Consider the following 23,716-nt stretch of genomic DNA (forward strand, 5'->3'; position numbering starts at 1 on the left):
CAACAACAGTTTAATTATTTATACATTTTTTAATATTCTAGTGTATTTGAATGTAACAAACAGGCTGTTTGAGACATCAGGTAAAGCAAACTAGCACATCAAGTATCAACTTTTCACCTGAACAAACTATATAATGACAGCAAAATACAAATGCCATCAAGTGTTGTGTCTTTAGGTAATTTTGTTATCTAGTTGTTGTATTTTTCTGTTTAATAGGCTCCAGATGGGATTTTTGTGGCATACAATAAGTCATGCCTGCACTGGTGTCGAAGTGAAGTTATCTGAAAATCTTATACGTTATAATAGTTTCATGCACCTTTCCTTTTATGACACAAGGGGGCGGTCTTCTCCCAGTGTGTGTGTGTGTGTGTGTGTGTGTGTGTGTGTGTGTGTGTGTGTGTGTGTGTGTGTGTGTATGTGCGCGCGTGTGTTGGGGGGGCGCTGCCAGACACAATAGTAGAAAGGCAATAAACCACTTATTACTTATTACATGTTTTCAAATTTCACTTTTCCTACTTAAACATCTGCATTACGTGTTTACGTGTTTCAGTTTAGGGTGTAATGCCATAGAAAGTGGGGCATTTTTTTTCTATATTCAAATGACATTGGACTGTAACTGCTCTCATCTTCATTTGTCTTTGTCCCTTTGATAATATTTTACCAGAAACAGGCAGTTTTAGACATGCTGAAAAATATCAGCGTCATAATAGATTGCAGTTTCCCCATGTGGAGGCAGATAAATGTCTCACCGCGAGCCTTTCCACATATCAGCTGCGCCCTTTAAAGTCTCCGTCTAACCTTGAACACAAATGCAAAAGCTCATCCCCATCTGAGTTATCAATAGGCTGCATCATCGCTCATCTTCCCCTCATCATCTTCCGCACCTTCTCCCTCCCTCCTTCCCTCCCCTGTCTGTCCATCTCCTCCCTCTGCGCCTTTTCACGCACAAAACAAGTCGGAGCGCACACACGGCTGGCGGAGAAAACGGGAGAGACAATAGACAATAGTTTCGGGGTCATCATGGTATTTGGATTTTTACCGTAGGCAACATGCGCGCCGCCACCGGACTGTGAGATAACAGGTGAACCATCTGTAAGCGCGTGTGTTCGTTTGCTGGCCGAAAGTTTCTCCAGATTTTTAATGTTGCCAACCGAGATTTCAGGAGGAGTGTGTTTCACCTCAAGGTATGACTCCGTAACTCAGGGAACAGGTTGTCGGTGGAGGCGGACTTGTGATTTCTAAATAATGTTGTTGCTTGAATTGTTATGTCTCTTATTCGTGCAGCAGCGCGTGCAATTAGGGCTTACATTATTTGGCATATTTCTTTTTTTCTTTTTTTTTTAAATACTCAGGTAAAGGAAGGAAGTCACGGTGACCTTGCTATCTGATAATTATGATCTTTGATTTGTTCATCCATTATAACAGGTTGTGTTTCAGTCGGTGTTTGCTTTAGAGATTGTCTGATGCTTTTTGTATATAATAATTTATTATCACATCACAGATGTTTTTAAGAATAATCACATCTAATTGTAGGACCAAAACAGACTCAAAACAACTCAACTTTTTAATTTTCATCGCATGGGCGTGATTCTGACCATTTCAACAACTTTCAAAACTGAACTATCAAATAAATTTCCCCAGTTTGTTAATTCCTGAGCACAAAAAGGTCGATTATTACCTTTAAACCGAGAAAATATTCTTTGGATTGCCAATCTTAAATGCGCCTTGACGCCAACTTTAAACAGCAATTTACTGATCCTCATGTAACACTAGATTTATTTTTTCTTTAATCGTGGCTCCAGGTGACCTGCGGCGAACTTAATGAAATATTTTTTTTTCCAACACTTTTATTCCAGTGATTATCTGAATGTCACGCTGTTAGTCTCAACGTGTAATTATCCATGCATTACACACAAATATGTCAGTAATGCATTCAAGCCGCAATTAGGCAAAACATCAAATCAGATTAGCTGTATTTACATAATTCATTTGTTTTATTTCATTACTTCTTTGTCTGTGGCAATGCGGTGGTTATCTGATATTCTCCAGCCTGTTTTGTATTTAGTGGACTTTACAGGCTAAATGTCCAAGTCTCACAAAGTAATCGTTTTATAAAAATTGGGATTATTTACAAATGTCACAACAACAAAAACATAAACATAATTTCCAGCTGCAACATACACCCTAAATATGATGATATACCATTTAATTTAGTGAGGAAATGATAAACAATGTCAGTCTAAAATTAGAGGCCACAGCACACAATCTGCATTAAAGTAGGAAAAAAATGAATTTAAAATATATATATGTGTGTATATATATTTCGTCTATTTTTTCTCAGCCAACGTATTTTTTCTGACTTTGTTAGATGCAAAAAGCCGTCAGCGTCTTCTAACGCTCCTTCTGCAGTACTGTATTTTGTCTCATAAATAAAACAGTCGTGCAAATTATAATAACTACCTAAAACTAATATAATGAAATTGTTGTATTGTATTTTTTGTGAAAACTTTTAAAAAAACATGTATTAAATATTCTCAACAAAAATGTTTAAAATGACACTGAGATTACTTAAAAGAAAATGTAAGATTTTTCCTTCCATAATAACATTTTTTAACGTTCTTTGTTCCTTTTATTTTTATGAGATTTTCAGAAATATGTGTCGTTTTTGTATTTTCAAATTGTATTATCATTGCTATTTCTGCTTTTAGGCCTAATATCTTGAATGAAATCCAAGCCACGTGCGTGTGCGACGTCTACTTTTGGATTCATATTGTGGCAACTTAAAATGTCGCCTTAAAAATACTGTTGTTTTTTTTTAAGACACTGCTTTTCATAATATGCGTGCATCGACCTACATTTTTTCTTATTATTTCTTTTATTTCCAAATAGATTAAGTGCAGTGCTGCTGATATTTTAGACAGAAATTGTGCATTTTTCTTTTGTTTTTCTGTAGCGATCACACTGAGGGAAGGAGAGAAGGGATGAAAACAGAGGAAAGCCCGCAGTCCTGTCTGCAGCAGCCTCCATCCTCAACGCCTTTTGGTGAGTGTTTGTTGATAAGTTGTGGCATAAGGCCCAAATAAAATAAACTCGCAATGAAACATCAGATATTACTACTAAAATTATCAGGATATCAAGTCTTTTTTAAAATAATTATAACAAGGACCACAATGAAGAAATACTATAACACGAACCGTCATCGCATGATCAAGTTTACTGTGGTTCGCTCTTGATACAATATAAATTCCCAGAGGAACATTGTGCACGTGTAGGCCTGTAAGGTGAGTTTGCGTAAAGCATAATAAAATCACAACTAATTACCTGTAGGAAATCACTGCAGGGGAAAAAATATTGTAGAAATACTCGATAGACGATGCAAAAGTTGCGTTTCATATGTGTGTGTGTGTGTATGAGAGAGAGAGTGTGTGTGTGTGTATGTATGTGTGTGTGTGTGTGTGTGTGTCATGTATCACAATATCTTTAAAGTCTTATTAAAAACAAGATTGCGAATTTCGATCGATAAAATTCTATTTGGGAAAACAATGAAAAATTCTCAAAGGTTTTCTAATCTTAAGGTGTCTTTTTTCTTTCTTTAAAATGTTTTTTTTCTTTATTAGTTCATTTCTTTTTTTTAAACGGAGTTTATATAAACTTTTTCCTATTGAATACAAGCTGCACCGAGTAGATGGCTTTGGTAACAAACTTAGTATATTTTGCACCAAATGGTGCAAAATACAAACACATGTTTGAGTAGTGGGCTACTATATCCATCTAACACGCAATATGCTTTAACAATTTTCTACAGCCTATGGGAAATTTTCAGGACGCCAACATTTCCTCGTGTGGTCGGGTGGCATTTGGGAGACTTGGACTCATGACCCCAGTCATTTTAAATATTCGGCCCTGTCTCCGTCTCTCTGATTACATTCTCCCCCCAGGTCCGGAGTACAGAGGAGGGGGAGAGGTGTGCGCCGGCTGCGAGTCTCCCATCGCCGACCGCTTCCTGCTGCGCGTGAACGAGCGCTCCTGGCACGAGACCTGCGTCAAGTGCGCCGTGTGTTTGAGCGCGCTCACCGGAACCTGTTACTGCAGGGACCGCCTGCTGTACTGCAAGCACGACTATGAAAAGTAAGAGCACACACGCGCGCGCGCGCGCACACACACACACACACACACACACACACACACGCACTGAGGTGGGGTTCACTGTTTGTTATTGCTCCATCGGTTGTGTTGGAGAGGCGGGCAGCAGTGGAAGGAGTACTCAAACGCTTTGCTTAAGGTAATAATCCCATGAAAGCAAAATACTGAAGCTCTCAGATCAGTTAGAGGACTATGAGGCTAATCTACAAGTGATAAAAAAAACTTTCCCAAATGTATATGCTCATCATAAAGCAGGACTGTTTTTGATATTTCAATTTTGGAGATGCATTTTTTTCTCTCAGTCTATAGCTATTTAAGAAACTACCTCCATATATTTAGATAGGTGGCCAAGCTACAAAAGTTTTGTCATTTCCAAGGTCATGCAAATGTTGTCAGCCCCTGCTTGTAACACGCAAAGATACTGAACCCTTTAAGTTTCAGTCAAGTAAAACTTTGTAAATAAATAACAAAAAAAAAAGAAGAACAAGACCAACAACAAAAAGGAACATGTGAAAAAATGAACAAAAGAAGATTAGGAATAAACCAGGGATAGGGGCTTGACAGTGATTTTTATCCCAAGTCTGCTGAAAGTGAGAGTCTGTCAGCATGCAAAACTTATTATGAAAATTTAATAATCTATGACTTTGCAAATAAAATAACAACAAACAAAAAACAAAAAAAACTTGTTAACTTATCCTAACAAAAGCATGTATTTGGAGGGAAAAATCCAAAGCAGACATGCACAGTATATTCCTCAGGCAATTGTGGTCTACTGATGTTTTTTTTTAAAACATTGAGAACATTTTTAAAATGTGTTTTTAAACACATTTTAGAAATTTGACAATTTGCCTGGACATTCGTGTGATAAAATGAAGCTCTGAAACACACTGACATAGAATAAAATGGTGTTCTAAAGTGTTTCATCCATCTGTGAGGCCACTTAAGAGGATTTAAGGGATTATTAAAGGAATATTTAACCCACAAAATGATGATTTGTGTATTACCCTGTGCTGCAGTGAATCGTTTTTTTTTCTTGCATACTTCCACCATAAACAGAGAATCCAAAAACAGAGAAAATTCATACTGAATTGGAATAAAAGGATGCTGCGTTTAACAACATCCCTTTTATCCCTGCTGACAATTATGACAATTCTTTAATGGCAATTATTTGTAGCTGACTGCAGATCTGTGTGTTTGCTCGTATAATGTAATAATTTGGGATTTATAAGACTGCTCCTTATAGTTTATGTCTGCAATCCTCTTTAAATGAACAGCACTTGCTATTTCAATGTCTCTCCAGATATTCTGCGACATAAAACACACAGTTGATACTTTCTTTTCAAAATGTAAAATGTCCTTTTTTTTTATTTTCTGACTTTGAGATCATACCATGTGTGTCTGTGCTTTTTGTTTTGGTTGTTTGGTGTGTGCCGCGGTCAGTGGGTGTGCCTGCGATGGGAGCTCCAGGGGTAGACAGTTGAAGGACGAGCCTGAAGCTTGTTATCATTGTTTTGAAAAGTGTCAGACGGCATCCAGCAGCACAGACTCTCCCACTGTACCTGACATCTGGAGGAGAGAGAGAGGGCAAGACAGTGAGGCAAAGAGAGCCATAGAGAGAGAGAGTCTGTCTGATGAAAGTCCCATTGTGTGACGTTTATCTGGAAAAATGAGTGGGAGACGTGGAGGCAATAGCTTATCATAAATGAAGCGCTGGGTTCATTTTCAGTGATGGAATGAAAAAGCGTATTTGCTCCCCTCATGTAATGACTGTAATTGTGGATCCAAATTAATAGTCAGCGGCTCATTCACTATGGTGTTGATTTAGTCCCCTATACATTGCATATGGATGATTGCCTTGTTGTGTGTGAGTCGGTGCCAGACTTGGCACACAGTTGCCTGTGACCTTCAGTGGATCAGCAACAATGTCTCCTTGTTTTCCCTGCAGTCTGTCCATCAGCGCCTTACACTACTACCCCCCCGAACCCCCTCATCTAGAGCAGGTGTGTGCATTGTAACAGATATAATAGATGTCCAAGAATTTGGGAGGTGCATAAAAGTCTTAGGGGAATTCATACAATTAATAGGGGATCCTTTTTTTTGTTCTTTTCACCCTTAGCTTGATTTTATTTTAGTTTCTGCTGGTCGCCTGATGTCCTTACACACTGTCAAGTATACATTTGAAGAATATATGTACACATGCATGGTGAGAAGACATCTTACTCATTCTGGGCTAATTTCCATCTCACCCTCAGTATCTCTGGCTTGTCCAAATATTTTTAAAATTTATCTTTTGCTTTGATTGCATCACCCCCCATACACTGTCAGGCCCAGACTCTCCATCAGTGTATGCTAAACACCACAGTGCACAGCATGGTTATACTGTTTGTGTGCTTGTTTTCTGTCTCATTATTCCTTTTAAAAACCTGTGAAATAGAATTAAATACAAAGTGTGTTTCAAGGTAGATTCTATGGTGGCCCTGAGGGTCACAACATTTCACAAAACATATAATTTAACAAAAAACAACAACATTTCATGAAGCACTACATCATCAAAACACTACAACATTTGTGAAATGTCACTGTGTTTCTGAAATGTTGTGTTTTGTGAAACGTTTTTGTGTTGTGTGAAATGTTGTGTTTTCTCAAATGCTGTTTTGTTTTCTGAAATGTTGTGCTGTTTGACCCCCAGGGCCACCATAGATATCTGATTTTTATTTCTCCATAATTAATCTATTCTGCTGAAGTGAAAAAAATAATAATTGCACATAGATGTCTATCAGTTCAAATGAGAAGACAAATCTAATTTTGAAATCCGACCCATCCCCCGCCCTGACTCATGTGGGCTAAACTGCCTTGAAGGCAAAAGTTTATTCGACATTTGCATGTTTAATGTTTTCAAAGGATATTTTGCCTCAGTGTGACTCTAAATTGATCACTGTGATGCTCAATATGTTAAAACATAACAGTAGACTTTTTAGGGTGAAACACATAATCCAAATATTCAAGCACTGTATAGAATACGGGTTCAGTAGTGAGTCACATTCAAGTTCAGTCCCTGAAACGTCTTGTAATAAATGAGTGCGCACCCTACTGCCTCTCATTATTGATGCAATAAAACAGGAGGTATGCCTTCAATTTCGAGATTCCCTGGTCTCAATCTGTTATGGAAATGAGGGGATTTAGACACAATAAACTCAAGTGCATCTTGTGGATTTTTCTTGTGGATTTATTTTTGTTTTGAAACCTCAAGAAATGCTCTGGAACTCCATCCTGTTATGGACCAGATGTTCAGCATGAGGCTGTAGAATAATTCTGTGGCAAGGAGGCTTCCCTCCATACTTTAAATTCCCATCAGTATGTTTTTAATTTTTTATGCACTGGTGCAATGCATCATTTTTTTTACAAGAGGGATGGGCAGAAAAATAAAGATTTGGATGGAAAACATGTACGACATCAGAAACAGGAAGTGTGAGTAGTACTGATGAGTAACATATTTCTCAAAATCTAAAGGAGTGGTGAATTCAAGGCCATAAGATAACATTTATAAGATTTATTGGGGGGGGGGCAAACACCCCATACATTCATAGCATACTCCACTCACTAGCTCCACATTACGTCAGAATCTGGGGAAATAACAAATCACTTCAGTCCTGACATACATAAAAAGGTAATGTTAACGTCCATACATAATTTTGTTCTTGAAATGTGATTGTGGGAGTAAATAATAGTTTGCTTAAAATTGTCAGTAATAACATGGAATGGAAAATTATTATTATTATCATTTTATTTTATCGTTTCAAAAACAGGACTTTTTGTGAGTGCTAATCAATCAACCACCGCTAATGTTAGCTATCATTGCTAGGGCACCTGTAGTTAAACTGCCCCACAGTCACCTAGTGACCAATAATGGTGCTTAAGTGTGTATTCAACTAGCGTAATGTTAATGTTTTTATGACATTATATTTGTGAGATAACCCATGTGAAGTCTTAGTCAAGCGTGATTTTGCATGTGTAATTTATGTTGAAAGTACTGGCTTTCATTTACTGTATACTCTATTTGTATATAAATTAAGTTCACTGTAAACCAAAAACATATTTAATTTGATTTAAAGTTACAGAATGATTAAATTGCAGCTGTAGTTACCACCACAATACTGTTATTTTAAGTTGCCACTACCGACTTAACTTCAACAGTATGTTGCTATCAAATGTATTACAGTTTTCTACAGTCGAATGTGAGGTTTACAGTGTAATACTGTAGCTAATCTGCAGAGGCGTAGATTTCAGGGGGGAGGCAGGGGACATGTTATGGAGGCCCATTAGGCCTACTGGTTAAGTGGAAAATACTGCATAACACCGTGAAATTATACAGCCTACTTTTCATGTTTACTATTGTTTTGACTTCAAAAACCATCAAGGTTTATTATATTTTGTAAGAATTTGATATTGTTGTTAGAATTTCACTGCATGTTTATAGCAGTTTGTCACATTGGATTGAAAATAAGACAATAAAACCACCTGATTAGCAGACAGACATGCATGAAAACCATCTTCAACATCCTATTCACACTCTCATTGTCTTTTAGGCTACACAGCAGCTCGATGTTATGGTCTCTTGCCAAACTGAGCAGTATAAGGCCAGTGTTCCCTGGTCAACAGTGCTGAGCCCAGACAGCACTGAGGGTAGTCTGGCTGTGCGGAGCCTGCAAGCTCCCTTGTAAGCTCCATAAAGGCAGCTTCAGCCCTGTGAAAAACAGGTCACCGGGGTGGATATTCACTAAACCTCGAGTTTAATACCTCACTCTGTGGGGTGGAGGCCACTGAGACTACATCTAGGTCTACAAACCCTGTCTTCGCAGACAGAGAGAGGGAGACCCCGCCGCCACAGTTATGGACTCTCCCTCTGCTAACCAGGTAGCTATATATGAGTCTAACACTGGCAGTCTGACAAAGTATCCTCTCAAGTTACGCTGCATATGTGTGAGTGAACTTCTGATTCTTACTGCTCTAAACTGAGGACAGAAACTGTATCTTCTAACCCCTGTTCTCCCCTCTGTATACCCCCCACCTCAGCCACCGTTTCTCTCCCTGTCTCTCTCTCCGTTACCTCGTTCATCACTGTCTGCTTTGTAATAATATTTCTCTATTCCAAACCTCATTTCCTTCTCGTTGAGATTGATGGCAGCGATGACACCAAACAGTTTATCTCTCCGTTTATCCCTTGTTTTCTCTTAATCGCCTCCCCTCCCTCAGCGCCTCTTTGTGTCTCGGGACAGGGATGGGAGGAGGCAACGGGGAGGCTGATTGGGTTCAGTGCTAATTACCCAGCATTCTGTGGCTGTCCTGTGATGACATCAGGCTGCAGGGAAATACTGTTAGAGGGAATTATGCAATGATACGTCAGAAGGACAACAAGCTCTTATCCTTATCAGTTATAGCACCTTAACTCTGGTTATTAAGTCAATGCCATATTAAATAGTTACTTTTAATACATTAAGTCCGAATATAGAAACTGTCACAGTTTTCAAAGGTCTTTTATTACTCTAGTGGTGTCAAACCATGTATATAGCTTTGATTTTAATTGTTCAGACTGTGAGATATTTGACTCGAAAATTTGAGAGGAAGTGAATAAAAATGTATTTGGCGTTTTAAATGGCATGGCTGTGTTAGGGGCAGTTAGGGTTAAGGCATTTCTAGAATTTAAGGAAAATAGGGGGCTTACCGCTGACCTCAGTAGGGGGGGTCCAAGGGGACTTTTATTTTATTTTAATTTATTTTATGAACAAGCTCTATTTTGATGCTTTTAAAAATGTATCCTGTCACCCTTTTTCCCTTAAAAGCATTTAAAAAAAAAAAACAACTTCCGGGTTGATTATTATTTATGATGAAAAAAATATTAGCAGTCGTTAGAATATAGCTTAAATATTAGATCCAGGCCATTTATAAAACATTTGGGTCTGAAGCCTCGGATGTTAAGGCCTTATGATGCCACAAATTTGCTTGTCATGCTCACAGCAACAAAGTTAAATTTAAAAAACATACATTAAAAATGTCAGAAAATGGTAATGTCTGTATAAGGGCAAAAGTAGAAATACCATAGCAAGTGAAAGCAAAACTCTGTACTACGAGAAATCAAGAGAGGCAAGTGAGAAAATGTTTGTTTTTTTCTTGCAAGTGGAAGAAAAGTTTGTGGTTCGGTGTTGGTTTAGGTGAATCACGGCGGCACTGACTGACAGGACTGTTCTGTATATATAAATCCCAGTGAGAGGCTACACATAATACATGCATGTGGTTTTGAAACGTTCAAACACTTTTCCCTTATCCAAAAGCCTTACACAGGCTAAGACCTGCAGCTCAACAGATGACGGTTGGAGGTGTGCCAGAGGAGAGGAAAGTGAGGATAGGGGAGTTTTTAAGTTGTGATGTTGTTGAAAAAGATTTTATGGTATAAATTAAAGAACATCAAGAAAAAACCTCAGTGATGGAGAGGGGATGAAGAAGGTAAAAACTATGTGTTTGGGATTTTTAGGAAGGGATGCGGCCGCTGATTTTTGTCTGGGTGTATGTGCGTGAGGAGGGGGGTGATATTGCCACTGTTTTTGCATAATGTGAGATGAGACCCCATCATCTTTCCTCCCCCACAACAATTTTATAACAGACAGCTAATAAATGTTTCATGGCAGAACAAGCTGCTCGCCTTGGCTTTATTAAATCTGAGATAATAAAAGCAGAGAGGGGAGAGGAAAAAAGAGAGAGAGAATAGGGGGTCGCACCAGAGAGGGAGAGATAGGGAGATCGGCGTAGACTTTTTCTCAAATCGACCGGCTGCATCTCCTGTTTCTGGGGCAACGGGTCCCGCTGTCCCCCGCCGCCCCCCCTCCCCGCTGCTTCCCACTCCGCCAGAGACAGACAGGAAATGAGAAACGGGCAGACAGGATATTGCGTTCTGGTGGCCTGGGGATTAACTGTTTTATCTAAACTAACACACACACACCCACTCACTTGCGCACACAAACACACATCCTCACACATTCTCGGCAGCATCAGGTGTAGAACGCACACACACACACACACACACACACACACACACAGAAACACATATCATGCAGACCATGCACGTCATGCAGTTTTTTGTTGTTACTTCACACAGGTACATTACATTAGGTGCTGAATATTACAGCAGTGCTCTCGTGTAGAGCTGCTCTTATTACCAATGTGAATAGTGAGAGTCATGACATGTAACTGTATAACTGTGAGATTGGCTGACGGTTTGTGTCCAAATGCCTCTAAAGATGTGCTCCACACGCTGCACTGCAGGCCCCTCATTGCCATTACAGAGCTTTTGCACATTGTGGAGAGCGTTCACTGAGCAAGAGGACTGCTTATGATGTTACTTTATCCATGCATGGATGGATACGATCCACAAATGACAGCATCTGTCAGTGTTTTATTGATGTTTGTACCCAGGCACCTTATCTGTGTTTACACAAACTGTGCATATTTGTGTTTACGTGTGCATATGACCGTATGGATACCCACATGTGTGTATCTTGTGTGTGTGTGACTGTACTCTAGTATATATATATATATATATATATATATATATACATGTGTGTATTTGTGTGAGTGAGTGTGAGTGAGTGTGAGTGAGCAGTGGCGGCAGGGGTAGCGAGTATCGTGGGGAATGCTGGGAGATTTTAATAACACAGAAGCAGTGCAGGGAGATTTAATAAAAGGAGATGATGTGATTACTGAACCCTGGCTCTGAGCCATTTTGCTTCACAGAGCAATATCCGCTGAAAGTGTGCACACACACATCCACACACACACACGCTCACTCACACGCACATGTCTAAGAAATGGATACTAAACAGAACTTAAAAGTAAGATTGTTGCATATCATTTGTTCTTTCCGCATCCATCGCATGAATCCTTAGATGCACCTTCATTTTCGGGGAATGTGTAAACTCCCGTTTGTATAACACACATGGTCATTCTCACGCTTGTGGAAATCACAAGCTCGTACACGGATACCTTGTTTAGAGACAGAAATGCATCTTTAACTAAAGGTTAGGATTCAAAATGAGTGACGGTGGCAGATCTTTGGCGAGCTTCAGCGTGAAGCCTAAATCTGTCAAAGTTAGCTTCTTCTGGGCTCGCACACACACGACTGATCCAAACCTAGTGCAATACCAGGCACTGCAAACCTGGAGTTAGTATAAGCAAACCCGTACCTGTATAAATATTCATCAATTATGAAAGCAAGAACAACAACTATAATCGCTCTAAGACACATACATATTTATGGAATGATTGTGCTGCGGTCCACACAATGTCGTGCTTGTCAGAGCTCAAAGGCAAAACAATGCCACATGACACAGCTTAGGGAGATGATGAAGATTCTGTTATTCTGTTTGTGTGCCTAGGATCTACAATAAAGCGAGAAGGAGAGGGATGATTATAACCACCCAATACTTACAGCACATCACCTTTTTCTGCCTCTCTGTGTTTGATCTCATAATCAGTGAGCTTGTAATTAGTTGTGCCCCCCTAACCCCTCAGAAATCCGTGGCACTGAACATAAAGGTGCCTGCAGCCAAAGTTCCTGAGGTTTTTTGTACATTGCAAGCTCATAAGCAGCGAGTCTTCTGTCTGCACTTACACTTCTCTTCTTTGTAATTCTGTGCATATCATGAATATGACACACATCTCTTCATTAAAGGAAAGCCCCCTAAATCCAAAGCAAAGTCCTCCTTCAAATATCTTTTCTGATAGATTTGTTCACAGCTGGTCTTAACTCTACACCTCAGCTGTTTAAATTCTAACTTTCATTTCCTCTTTTTTTCAAGCAGAAATTGAAATGCTTTTTTTTTTTTTAAAAAAAAAAAACAACTTCATATTATAGTCAGTCTTTTTTTCCCCACTGATGCCTGATGCAAGCAACTATTTCTGCTATATTTGTGACATTCAAACTTTTAAAATCATGTTTTATTGTGGTTTCATAACATAATCAAAACTAGCAGTCTTGTTGTCTAGATTTTTTGTTTATGTATACCTAATTTAAAACAGCAGATATGTTTTGAGGGAAATGTAATGCCGAGCAAAATACATATTTTATTAACATAATGAAGAAATATATGACTAATTAACCTACCTGGCAAGCTGCAAAAATGTTGATATTGAGAGTATCAGCCAAATGCTTATTTACAATGTATTTCAGTTGTTTTCTGCCAAAGTAGGCAATTTTGCAGTACAGTATCCACTCATTGTGACTACGTCATAATTTTATTATAATCTTTTTTATTAACCTTTATCTGAAATCGCAATCCCTCCCTAACCTTATGCAAAGTGCATTTGTTGCCTAAACCTAAGAAAAGAGTCCGGATGCAAACTTGAAGTTCTGGAATAAAGGTCTTTTGTATACTTTGTATGCCTACCAACCCCCCAACCGCCTCCCTCCAAAGCCTACGCAGTACATGAAGGTGTTTTGTTACCTGAAAGAAATGCTGTCTTTGAACATAATCCGGGAAGCAATTACCTTGCCACAATGACATAAAAATGAAATCAGTTAAGTAACAAACATAAAATATAAGAGACAGAGTGCAACTTGATGATTGTTAGTGAGTGTAATGATACATGGATCTAGATCGATATATCAGTGCGACGATCCCTGATGCAAAGTGAAAACAGTAATACATATTGTTATCTTTAGGATACACTTTTATTTTGAAATTTCTATGACACATCCAAGCACACCTTCTTCCTAAATATTTGGTGTTAGCGGCCTAGCCTAAGGCCGACAATGACAAGACAAAGACAATTAGAATATTTACTGATATTGTGTCATTTTGGTTGCAGGCCCCTGAATTTGATTTAAATGAACTGAATCGAAATTGTCATGTGGCAGACTTTGTGATAGCAGCAAATATTTGATTTGATTTTGATTTGATTTCACTTCATTTTCAGAATAAATTCTGAAATTAACCTGCGTTCCAGGATATCAGCTGTTTCACACAAATACACATAAATGCAAAAATACAAAACAACATTTAATCAAACAACAAAACTATGCTACAAATGTTACAAATCACAATGAAATGACGATGACTTCCACACAATTTTTTTAAAAATTATTTTAACATGTATATGCTACTGTAAACACAGCCTGTTTGTATGAAAAATAAAAACATATAACAAAAAAATGTAAAAGCAAAAGAGAAAACCTGTTTTGCTAAATTCTCCAAATAGAAGGTTTCTATATAAAAATGTGCAACAAAAATCAACAGCCCCAAAATACCTCCATTTAGATTCACATACATATTATTCCACCCAAAACATGAAAAACCAATTGTGTACCTATTTGCTGTGGAGTCTAAATTTACCTAATTCACATGGCTGTTCCTTAACCATCACATCTATAGAGATTCATTGTAAGCTACTCCCTGGTCAGGGCCAGTGTGAATGATACTTCTATTAGAGGGATTAGACTGATCTACTTACAGACCCCCCTCTGTGGCAGTTGCCCCAAGTTGCCTTCATTTGCCATGTTGAGTAAATTCCTGCCGTGCTGTGTACACCCCGATTAGGGAGTGTGGGACTTAACCACCAACATCATCGGTCTTATGTCAAGCAATCCTGCAACAATTCTGCTCTGTTGTGTTTTGTTCTCAATGAAAAGAAACGTTTAAGGTGTTGAATGTTTGGATGGGGAGTGAGGGAGGTGATTGCTCTCCTTTGTGTTAGATGCCAGATATCAGGATTAACCATGTTCTTGTAGATATTTCACAGATGAAGAGTCTCTCTAAGACGCGATGCACTGTTTCCGGAAGGAAACGGCAACCTTTATTTAAACATGAGGTCCTGTCACAGCAGAGCTGTGCAGGGCTGGGACACTTTGCGTTATGATGTTAAGTTAGCGACACTGTCATTTGGGGAATTTGGGGAGCGTTTGGCAGATGGATTGAGAAAGATTAGCCGTGGCAGCTGCGTTTGGGACAGAATCACAGATTAGGAGCTCTAATGTGCAGACCTGGCTCCTTCTTTACACTCCAGATTTGGGCAGCAACACCTTCCTAGCACTCAGTCAGGGAGCGTCAACACTTCTGTCTTCGTCCCTTCCTCCCCCCACTTATCTCCTCGCTCATCCTCCCGTCCCTCTTGACCATGTTTTAGTGCTATTTCTGCATCCCCTGACCTTTCTTTTTTATACACCTATGCTTTGAATACCTGTTAAAGAGATATTCTGGTATCTGGTTCTGGAGCATACTATTTCTCTATTTCCTGATAGTCCATTGTGTGGTGAACATGTCTAACTAGTAAATGTCTGACTATTGATACTCAGTGGGTGCATGCCTGTGTGTGCGCATGCATGTGTGTGTGTGTGTGTGTGTGTGTGTGTGTGTGTGTGTGTGTGTGTTTGTGTATGTGCCTGTGTTTGTGTGAGTAAGTGTGTTTTAGTGTGCATAAGTGAGAGGAGAGAGATTAACCCCATGCTATCCCCAATCCCTGGTTATGAGTTTACAGCGTCTGTCTGGCCATCGCACTGTTTAAACAACAATCTAATTAATCCTGTCTTTATTAGTTTCAGTGAACTGGGGAGGCAGGCTGGGAGGGCGTGAGGGAGAACTGGGAATGCTGGCAGAAAATACCAGGGAGGGAGGGGGGTCGGGGGGGGACCAAGTGCGAGAGCAAGGATTTGAGAGGAATTTTATGGCAGAGGCTTTAGGCCCTGTGAATGGAAATAGAGATGGTGAGGCAGGAAAGAAATTGAAGGGTTATAACAATTCACAGGAGGAGAGATGGAGGGACAAAAGGAGGAAAGTGGTCATGGGGAAAAGCAGTGGAGCTAAGAAAGACTCTGTATTATGCTTTTATTCATGGAGTTAAATAAGCACTTTAAGATTGTGGGTGGGATATGGATAGACTGGAGTTTACCCCGTCAAACAGATCTCCACATTTAAGGATTTTAAAGACTCCCAACAAGCAGCTTTCTTAACATCAGCTAACTACTGCCACCTACTGCATTGAGGCAGAAAAGAAAATCTTTAAAATGCGGACTACTGTAATTCCTCCCAGCAGATGTTTACCTTGTTGCACTGTGAATTGGGTAATGTTTATACGACCTTTAATTAAGAGACTATGCTAATCTCTCATTTGAGCTGAGGGTAAATGTGTTGGAGCTCGTTCCCTGTGCCTCCATCTTCAATTACCTCACCTTTCATTATGCACTCCTCGGGCCTCGTGCAGCAACATTCTCTTAAATTCTCTTATATATTCTCTTAATTTTCTGGTAAAAGACAAAATAAGAAAATCAACTCCAGATGCACCAAACTTTCTTAACCTTCCAAATCTGTTCTTATCCAGGTGTGCTCAATGAAAAATCACAGTTGATCATAAGTCACTATGAGCACAGGTAACGCCCCCTAAACACTGTTTAAGGGCAGGTGTTGTGCCATGTGCAAAGACTGGAGACATGAAACCAAAAAAGGTTGTAAGAAGAACTTTTGCAATAGTAAAACTGATGTAGGTCTACTGTTAAATGAACTTAAAGTAAATGTTATTTAAAGGAAGTGTATTGAAGTCTGAAAGGTAAAAGTACACATGCAAAAAGTTTTAAATGACTCTTATAAGTCAAAATAATAGAAATAATTAAAACAAAAAGCAACGAGTCCTCATACATACAATTTATATGAGAAGCTGGAACCATTATGTTTTTTGCATGAAAAATGACTTACACTAGGATAACAATAGTTATATATTGATTTCTAATTAACTAACTGCTTTAGCTGCATTTGTATATTTTCATATAGTTTGTGTGCAAATAGTTTGTAAAATAGCTTTCTAAAATAGAAGTGGAATAAAAACTTCAGTATTTCCCTCTGATGTGTGGTGGGATTGAAATGGCGTAAGATTAAAGTACTCAAGTAACATAAAGGTTTCACAGATTTATACTTAATTAATTATTATGAGTAAATGTACTTACTTACATTCCAGCACAGGATAGCAGAGGGACACACACTAACTGAATTCACAGTATTTGGGATCAATGGACCGAGTGTAGTAGTACTTCTTAGGCCCTGATAATTAATAATCCAGTCATTATAATTGCTTTGAACATCATCTAAATTTGATATATTTGTGTTTTGTTTTTTAATTTTCCTCAGATGTAAAAGTTATTTGTCCTTGTGCTGGGCAACCATTTGTGGTCTGTGAAAACACAATGTTTTTCTCTCATCTTAGTAAGAGTGCTCCACTTCAGAAAAGCAAAACCAAGAGAACATTGGTGAATCCAAATCATGGATAAGAGCAAAAATTAGAGAAATTTTGTATATCATTTCTTGCATTTGGCCCCTTGGCTCTTATAATGTCATGTTTTACATTTCATGTTAGCTATCATTCATATGTGTCTTTCTGTGCACCCCCAGGCTGTTTGTAAGGAAGTGCAGTGCCTGCCTGCAAGTGATTGGACGTTCAGAGCTGATAATGCGCGTGCTTGGCCAGGTGTACCACCTCGGCTGCTTCACCTGCTGTGAGTGTGAACGCCGGCTGCAAAGAGGTGATGAGTTTGTGCTGAAAGAAGGCCAGCTGCTCTGCCGCATGGACTATGAGAAGGAAAGAGAAATGTTGGCCGCCATTAGCCCCACACCGACTGAATCAGGTAAAGCTGATCTGTAAAAAGGCTGCTTTGCATAAAGCACATTTAAATCAGACTGAAGTTGCTTGGATTTCTGCACACATCCTCACAATTTTTCCCCTTTACATTCATGCATTCAGCATGTTTTTCAGCACAGCAAATGTCAATCACATTGCTCCACTGTAAACCAGTGGGCAGCCTCTGGAAGCCAAATGGGGGTTTAAAGGGACAGTTCACCCCAAATTAAAACATATTTTCTGTCTTATCTGTGAGCTAAGTGCTATATGCCTATCTAGATTGTTTTGGTGTGAGCTGCAGAGTGCTGGCGATATTGGCTATAGAGATGTCTGACTTTTCTCCAGTATAATGGAACTAGAAGGCATTCAGATTATGGTGCAAAAAGCAAACAAACAAAGTAAACAACAATGACTCTTTCCAGAATTTTTGAGTCACTTTAGATGATTTATAGACCTTGTTTTGAGCAGTTTCATGTAGGAACTATTTTACTTCTACCGAACTACACCCATATCCCAGCACAAAAAGGAGACGTGCATCTACTGCTAATTCAGCTAGCACCACTGAGCTCACTAACGTTTCAGCTTAGCCAAGGCGGATGCCATTAGTGTTTATTATTTCTTGCTGTCACAAGTATGAGCTTCTTATCCATGAGTAGTTACATGCCTCCTTCTGTGCAATGATATGGTTGGCGGGTGTAAACTGGTACGGCAAGGCAAGGCAGTTTTATTTGTATAGCACATTTCATACAACAGGGCAAATCAAAGTGCTTTACAGAGTAATAAAATATAACATAAATAATACAGATTTACAATAAAAGAGATAAGATATACAAGGTAAAATTAATTAGTAAACGATTTTTTTTAAAAATCACTATTAAAAATAGCAAAAGTGCAGACAAGAGGTGCAAAGATAAAAAGATAATTTAAAATGATTTAAAATCAAGTTTAAAAATAAGTTTGTAGTCATTAGTAGGTGGAGTTAAAAGGAACGGAAATAGTTGTTCATACATGAAACCGCTCACAATAAGGTCTGTGGATTATTTGAATAACTGGGTCATGATTTCTAAGACACATTGCTTTTGTGTTTTTCAAATGTATTTTTTTTGGCACTTTGAGCAACAAAGTCTGAGTGCCCAGAGCTTGGCAACCGACGTCATCATGCAGTGCATTGTGGGTTTTGTCTGGGTCGGAATCGCGATATTGTGTAGCCACTCAGCAAAAAAATAGATAATAATTAATTCTTAAAGGGTGCTGGGTAACATGTAATAGGTAATAGGTAGCAATATTGTTATTTTATGCCCATTTTTTCACTCAGTGTGCTGAAAAGTAGTTTAAAAGACAGTGGACTGTATGGGGAAAACATTTTACCCACCGCAAAAAAACATTACATTGCAAAGATTATGACTGGCTTTGTGACCCAGAATAACATCGAAACGTCTAAATTTAATAGCGTCTAGCATGTCATCCTTCATTTTCAGATTGTTAATTTTGTTTGGAAAGTGTAGCAGCAGTGTTTCAACTTCTGATCAGGGACAATAGTCTAGTAAAGGGCTCAGAGTTCAGTCCCTACAGAACTCGGGACCAGTTTAAGAAACACTTGGGATTGTTCTCACAGCAATTGCAGCATTAGATACTTATTTTTCATTTAAGGAAGTATGAAAATGTGCCTTTTCAAACGGGCTTATATGACTATTTTGTTGTCTGCTTTCCTTGCTCAGTGAAAAGTGAGGATGAGGATGGTGGAGGAGGCTCTGGTGGAGGGAAAGGTGGCGATGAAAGCAAGGAGCACAAGCGTTCAAAACGGCCCCGCACCATCTTGACCACACAGCAGCGCCGTGCTTTCAAGGCCTCTTTTGAAGTGTCTGCTAAGCCTTGCCGCAAGGTTGGTGAACCAGCTTATTTTATCAATGGAAATGAGCACCAGAGTATACTCCCTTGCCTTCGAAACTTTATTGCTCTTGGGCATCTTTATTGGTCTGCATAGCAATGCATGTCAATCTGTGATTAATGCTGTAAATCTGTATTTGAAAAACAATTTAAAACATTTCATTTGTAGGTGAGAGAGACACTGGCTGCTGAGACTGGGCTGACAGTGCGTGTTGTGCAAGTGTGGTTTCAAAACCAAAGAGCCAAGGTTCGGTTTTACATACAACATATGACATAAAATGTTTCACAGATCCACACACAAGGAAAAATTCATTTGGACAGTATGTGTTTTTGTGCTTCAGATGAAAAAGATAGCTCGCAGACAACAGCAACAGCAGCAGCAGCAGCAGGAACAAGAGCAGCTGGGAGGCACCAGGAGAGGACCAAGCAGAGGGGGCCGTCAGAGCAATGACGACAGTGAGGGTAAGAGCTTTAAGTGCCAATGCAGGATCAAGAAGAATAAACAAAGATTAGAGGAATGGAAGAATAAACTATGATATGGTATGACTAAAGGGATTCTCATCTTGACACAGATGGCTCTAGTACCCATGGCATGGATGGGATGCTGGGATATCCCTCTCTGCCACGTCAGCAGCTACTCGCTCTGGACCCCAACATCTACGGCGGAGAGCCATTTCGACATGGGCTTACACCGCCACAGCTGAACAACGAGCAGCTCCACTCCTATGGTAAGACAGGAGGCCAATCCTGCTGTTTCAAAAGAAACCACAATGAAAATTTGGTCATTTTCACACCCACCCTCATGACAGTCGTACAAGAATGTAATATTTGCAGTCCAAAGAATGTGCAATGTAGTTCACTAAAACAGAATATAAGATTTTTTTTTAGCATGTCCAAAACCATAATATGAAGCAAATAGTATATGGATTGCATACTACAGTAGATGGCAATAGAAGATGTTCAAAACAGACAATTGTGGACAGTGACCAAACAGCTCTGTAATGTTAATAACACCTCAATTTAATTTTAAGTACAAGATTTCACTTTGCTTAGTATAATGTTTTTTTAAAATTATTTTAAAATTTCCAGTAGAGCTGTGGTCTGCACCATTGGCGCGGGTGGCAAAGTTCTGAATCCTTGGATGGCGAAGCAATGACCAGCTGTACTCTCCCAAATGCTGCTTTCAAATAGAACTTGTGAACTTGTGTTTACGACACGGGAGTTCATGTACACAATGTCATCAACTTGGAGCTCTAAGAAAAGTTTATTTATATAGTACATTTTACATGGCAGGTGTATAGACTCAATGTGCTTAAGATGGAAAATAACATTGTATATAAAAAAATCATACAAATAAAAACATGTAAAGATAGAAGTATTACATAAATAAACAAAGGTAATAAAAACATAAAATAAAATATACATTTAGACGGTAATAACAGTAATGATAAACAGTACGCATATTAAGTACTTAGTGCATGGTATGCGATTTCACATGCAGTGTGTGTGTATGTTTTGTGGGTCCATTAGCTTTTGAATTTTGAGTAAAAATCTTTATTATCTACTTATTTTCATATCTTTTCTTTCATTAAACACCGTTCCCCCTCAGTGCACACTCACTCTTTCTCACTGCAGACTCAGAGACAGTGTTCCATGACCTGGACAGTGATGGAAGCCTCGGTCACCTTGGAGACTGCCTCTTGGCAACAGGCGATGGCAGTCTCCTGCCAGGGCGAGTGGGAAACCCCATCGACCGCCTCTACTCCATGCAGAACTCCTACTTCACCTCCTGACCCTCATAAACTCTCACCCTTCCCACTCCTGTTCCACCTTTCACCTCAGAGATGCAGCTAATGGAGTCTGTCCATCAACATGGCTGTGGGACCACTCTCCATGAAACACCCAAACACACTTCTAAGCTGTTAACACAGGCCAGAATCATCAGGCGTAGTCATAATATCACTTTTCAGCAGATTAAGCGTCACGTTCCCATCATCCCTCCTTGATAAGAATCACATGCTGGAAATACAGACACTGTAAATGTCCAAGATATGTAAAAAAAAAAAAAAAGACCTCAATTTCTCCTGTTGTATTTATGTAATGTTCAATGAAATATGTTTCATGGCACTTTCCAACAAAAACAAAAGACAAACACAAGACACTTATCAAACATATTAATATGTATATCATGATTTACAGGCGATAATTGGTTGTTGAAAGTGAATTCATCAATCAAGTTTCGTGTATTTAAGAGTCTTGGCGGGCCTTACGAGCAGCTGAGGGTCTTAAATAAATTAGTATATTGCAGAAGCTTTTTTTTAACAGGACTAGTGATTAGTTATTGTGTGTGAAAGACTACGGCGTATACAATTCTGTATATGGATTGGAGTACAATTTTGCTCTCAGGTTAGTGTGTGTGTTTATGTAACCTGAGCTATAACTCAGGATATTGTGATGGATAGGATTACAATTTAACTTGCCCAGTGACTTCAAGGACATAGATTGCAAAGAGGAAGAAACTCTATATAAAATGGTCATGTTACACTATATTTTTAGTTTTTGGTAATGCATGACAGGTATAACATGGACCAATAAAGCAAATTTTTTAGCACTTAGACAACACTACAGGGTAATTTGAGGAGCCTTATGCGGAAACAGGGTTGTATAGATGATTATTTCTTTAGCTTACCCTTCTCTTTTGTAATAAATGATGGAATATTAGGGCCACATTGTTAAAAAAAAACAATGGCTTCAGAGAATTAAGTCATAATATTTCAAGAATAAAATAAGTCAAGTATTTCAAGAAAAGTAAACTTGTAATTTTACGAGAAAAAAGTCACAAAATTACAGGAACAAGTCATTTTTTCATGATCTTAAAGATGTACTATGTCAAGAAAAAAAAGTTGGCAGATTACACTAATAAAGTAACCCCCCCCCAATTTCCAAGTTTATTTCCACTTTATAGTATGGCATTGTTTACTGGAAAGAAAACTTTATTCTCATTAAATTACAATTCTTTTTCTCAAAATGAAGACTTTATTCTCATAATATTATGATTTCTATTTTCAAAATCTCTCACATTTTTTTTCAGTGTGGCCCTCATACTCTGTTATAACGCAAACACTAAAAGCAGTGCAGTAAATAACAACCAGTAGCTCTATAATGCCCTAAAGTTAGGACAATAAGCACATGATGATGTGCTCTCAAATGTAAATGTGAGTATGACTGTGTTACAATTAATAGCTGTAGTCAATTTCTGTGATTTCTTTCTCAAACACCTCAAATTGGATGTTGCTAGATAGATATTTTGTACCCTCTTCTGTGATAATCAGCAAATATTTAAACTGTAGCATGATATTTATGTGTCACAAAGTAGGTCTAAAGACTCCAAACTGAAGTGGGCTAGTGCAGAAAGCATCGGGATCAGACTCACAATGTGGTGCAGAATAAAATAGGATTAGGGTGTTTCATTTAGGCGCCAGTGATCAGCTACAGCTTGTGACATTCTATCATGACGTTATGTTTGACTCTGATCACGGACTCATGGTATTTTTACAGTGATATTTTTGTGAATGTAACTTATTTGTGCGGTATTAGGCGAGTTCCTATCTTACTTTTTTTGTTCAGTGACTGCCAGGTGATGTGCTTTGAATGTAATGTTGCCGTATCTTCAATACAATCTGCGGTTTCATCTTTGAAGTGCGCTTGCCTTATTGTCCTAAATATGGTAAATTATGATGCATTGATCACTCATCTGGTACAAACCAAAGATATGAAAAGAAAGGAATCTTTTTCTCCTCCATTACCCCCCTCCAAAGCTTTAATAATTGAACCAGAAAAGGTCTGTTCTGCTTAGTGGTCACAGGGCTCATAACTCAACATCCTCCCTCTGTCTCTCTCAGTAGTCCCGCTGATTAGAAGTGGACAGCCTCCTCCTGATCTTTTCTTCCCAGACTCCCTGTTTCTCAGTCACTGAGTAGTCAGGAGAGCTAGTGTGGGAGCAATACATTCCAGTTTAATATTTGACTCTGACTCA

The 23,716-nt window shown here is 38.7% G+C and overlaps 1 protein-coding gene across 1 annotated transcript; it reads left to right on the top strand.

Moving 5' to 3' along the window:
* The first annotated feature begins 9 nt into the window (after positions 1 to 9).
* Positions 10 to 23,379, top strand: lmx1al (LIM homeobox transcription factor 1, alpha-like). Its single transcript, XM_042504808.2, has 9 exons — positions 10 to 1,184; positions 2,954 to 3,042; positions 3,939 to 4,128; positions 17,568 to 17,800; positions 19,512 to 19,675; positions 19,850 to 19,927; positions 20,022 to 20,142; positions 20,253 to 20,408; positions 21,316 to 23,379. Exons 1-9 carry the CDS (start codon positions 1,141 to 1,143, stop codon positions 21,471 to 21,473), a joined length of 1,233 nt encoding a protein of 410 aa, XP_042360742.1. The 5' UTR covers positions 10 to 1,140; the 3' UTR covers positions 21,474 to 23,379.
* Positions 23,380 to 23,716: the final 337 nt, after the last annotated feature.

The sequence above is a fragment of the Plectropomus leopardus genome, chromosome 18 (genome assembly GCF_026936395.1).
Source record: "Plectropomus leopardus strain MGB_pleo_1.0 chromosome 18, ASM2693639v1, whole genome shotgun sequence".
Classification (NCBI taxonomy): Eukaryota; Metazoa; Chordata; class Actinopteri; order Perciformes; family Serranidae; genus Plectropomus; species Plectropomus leopardus.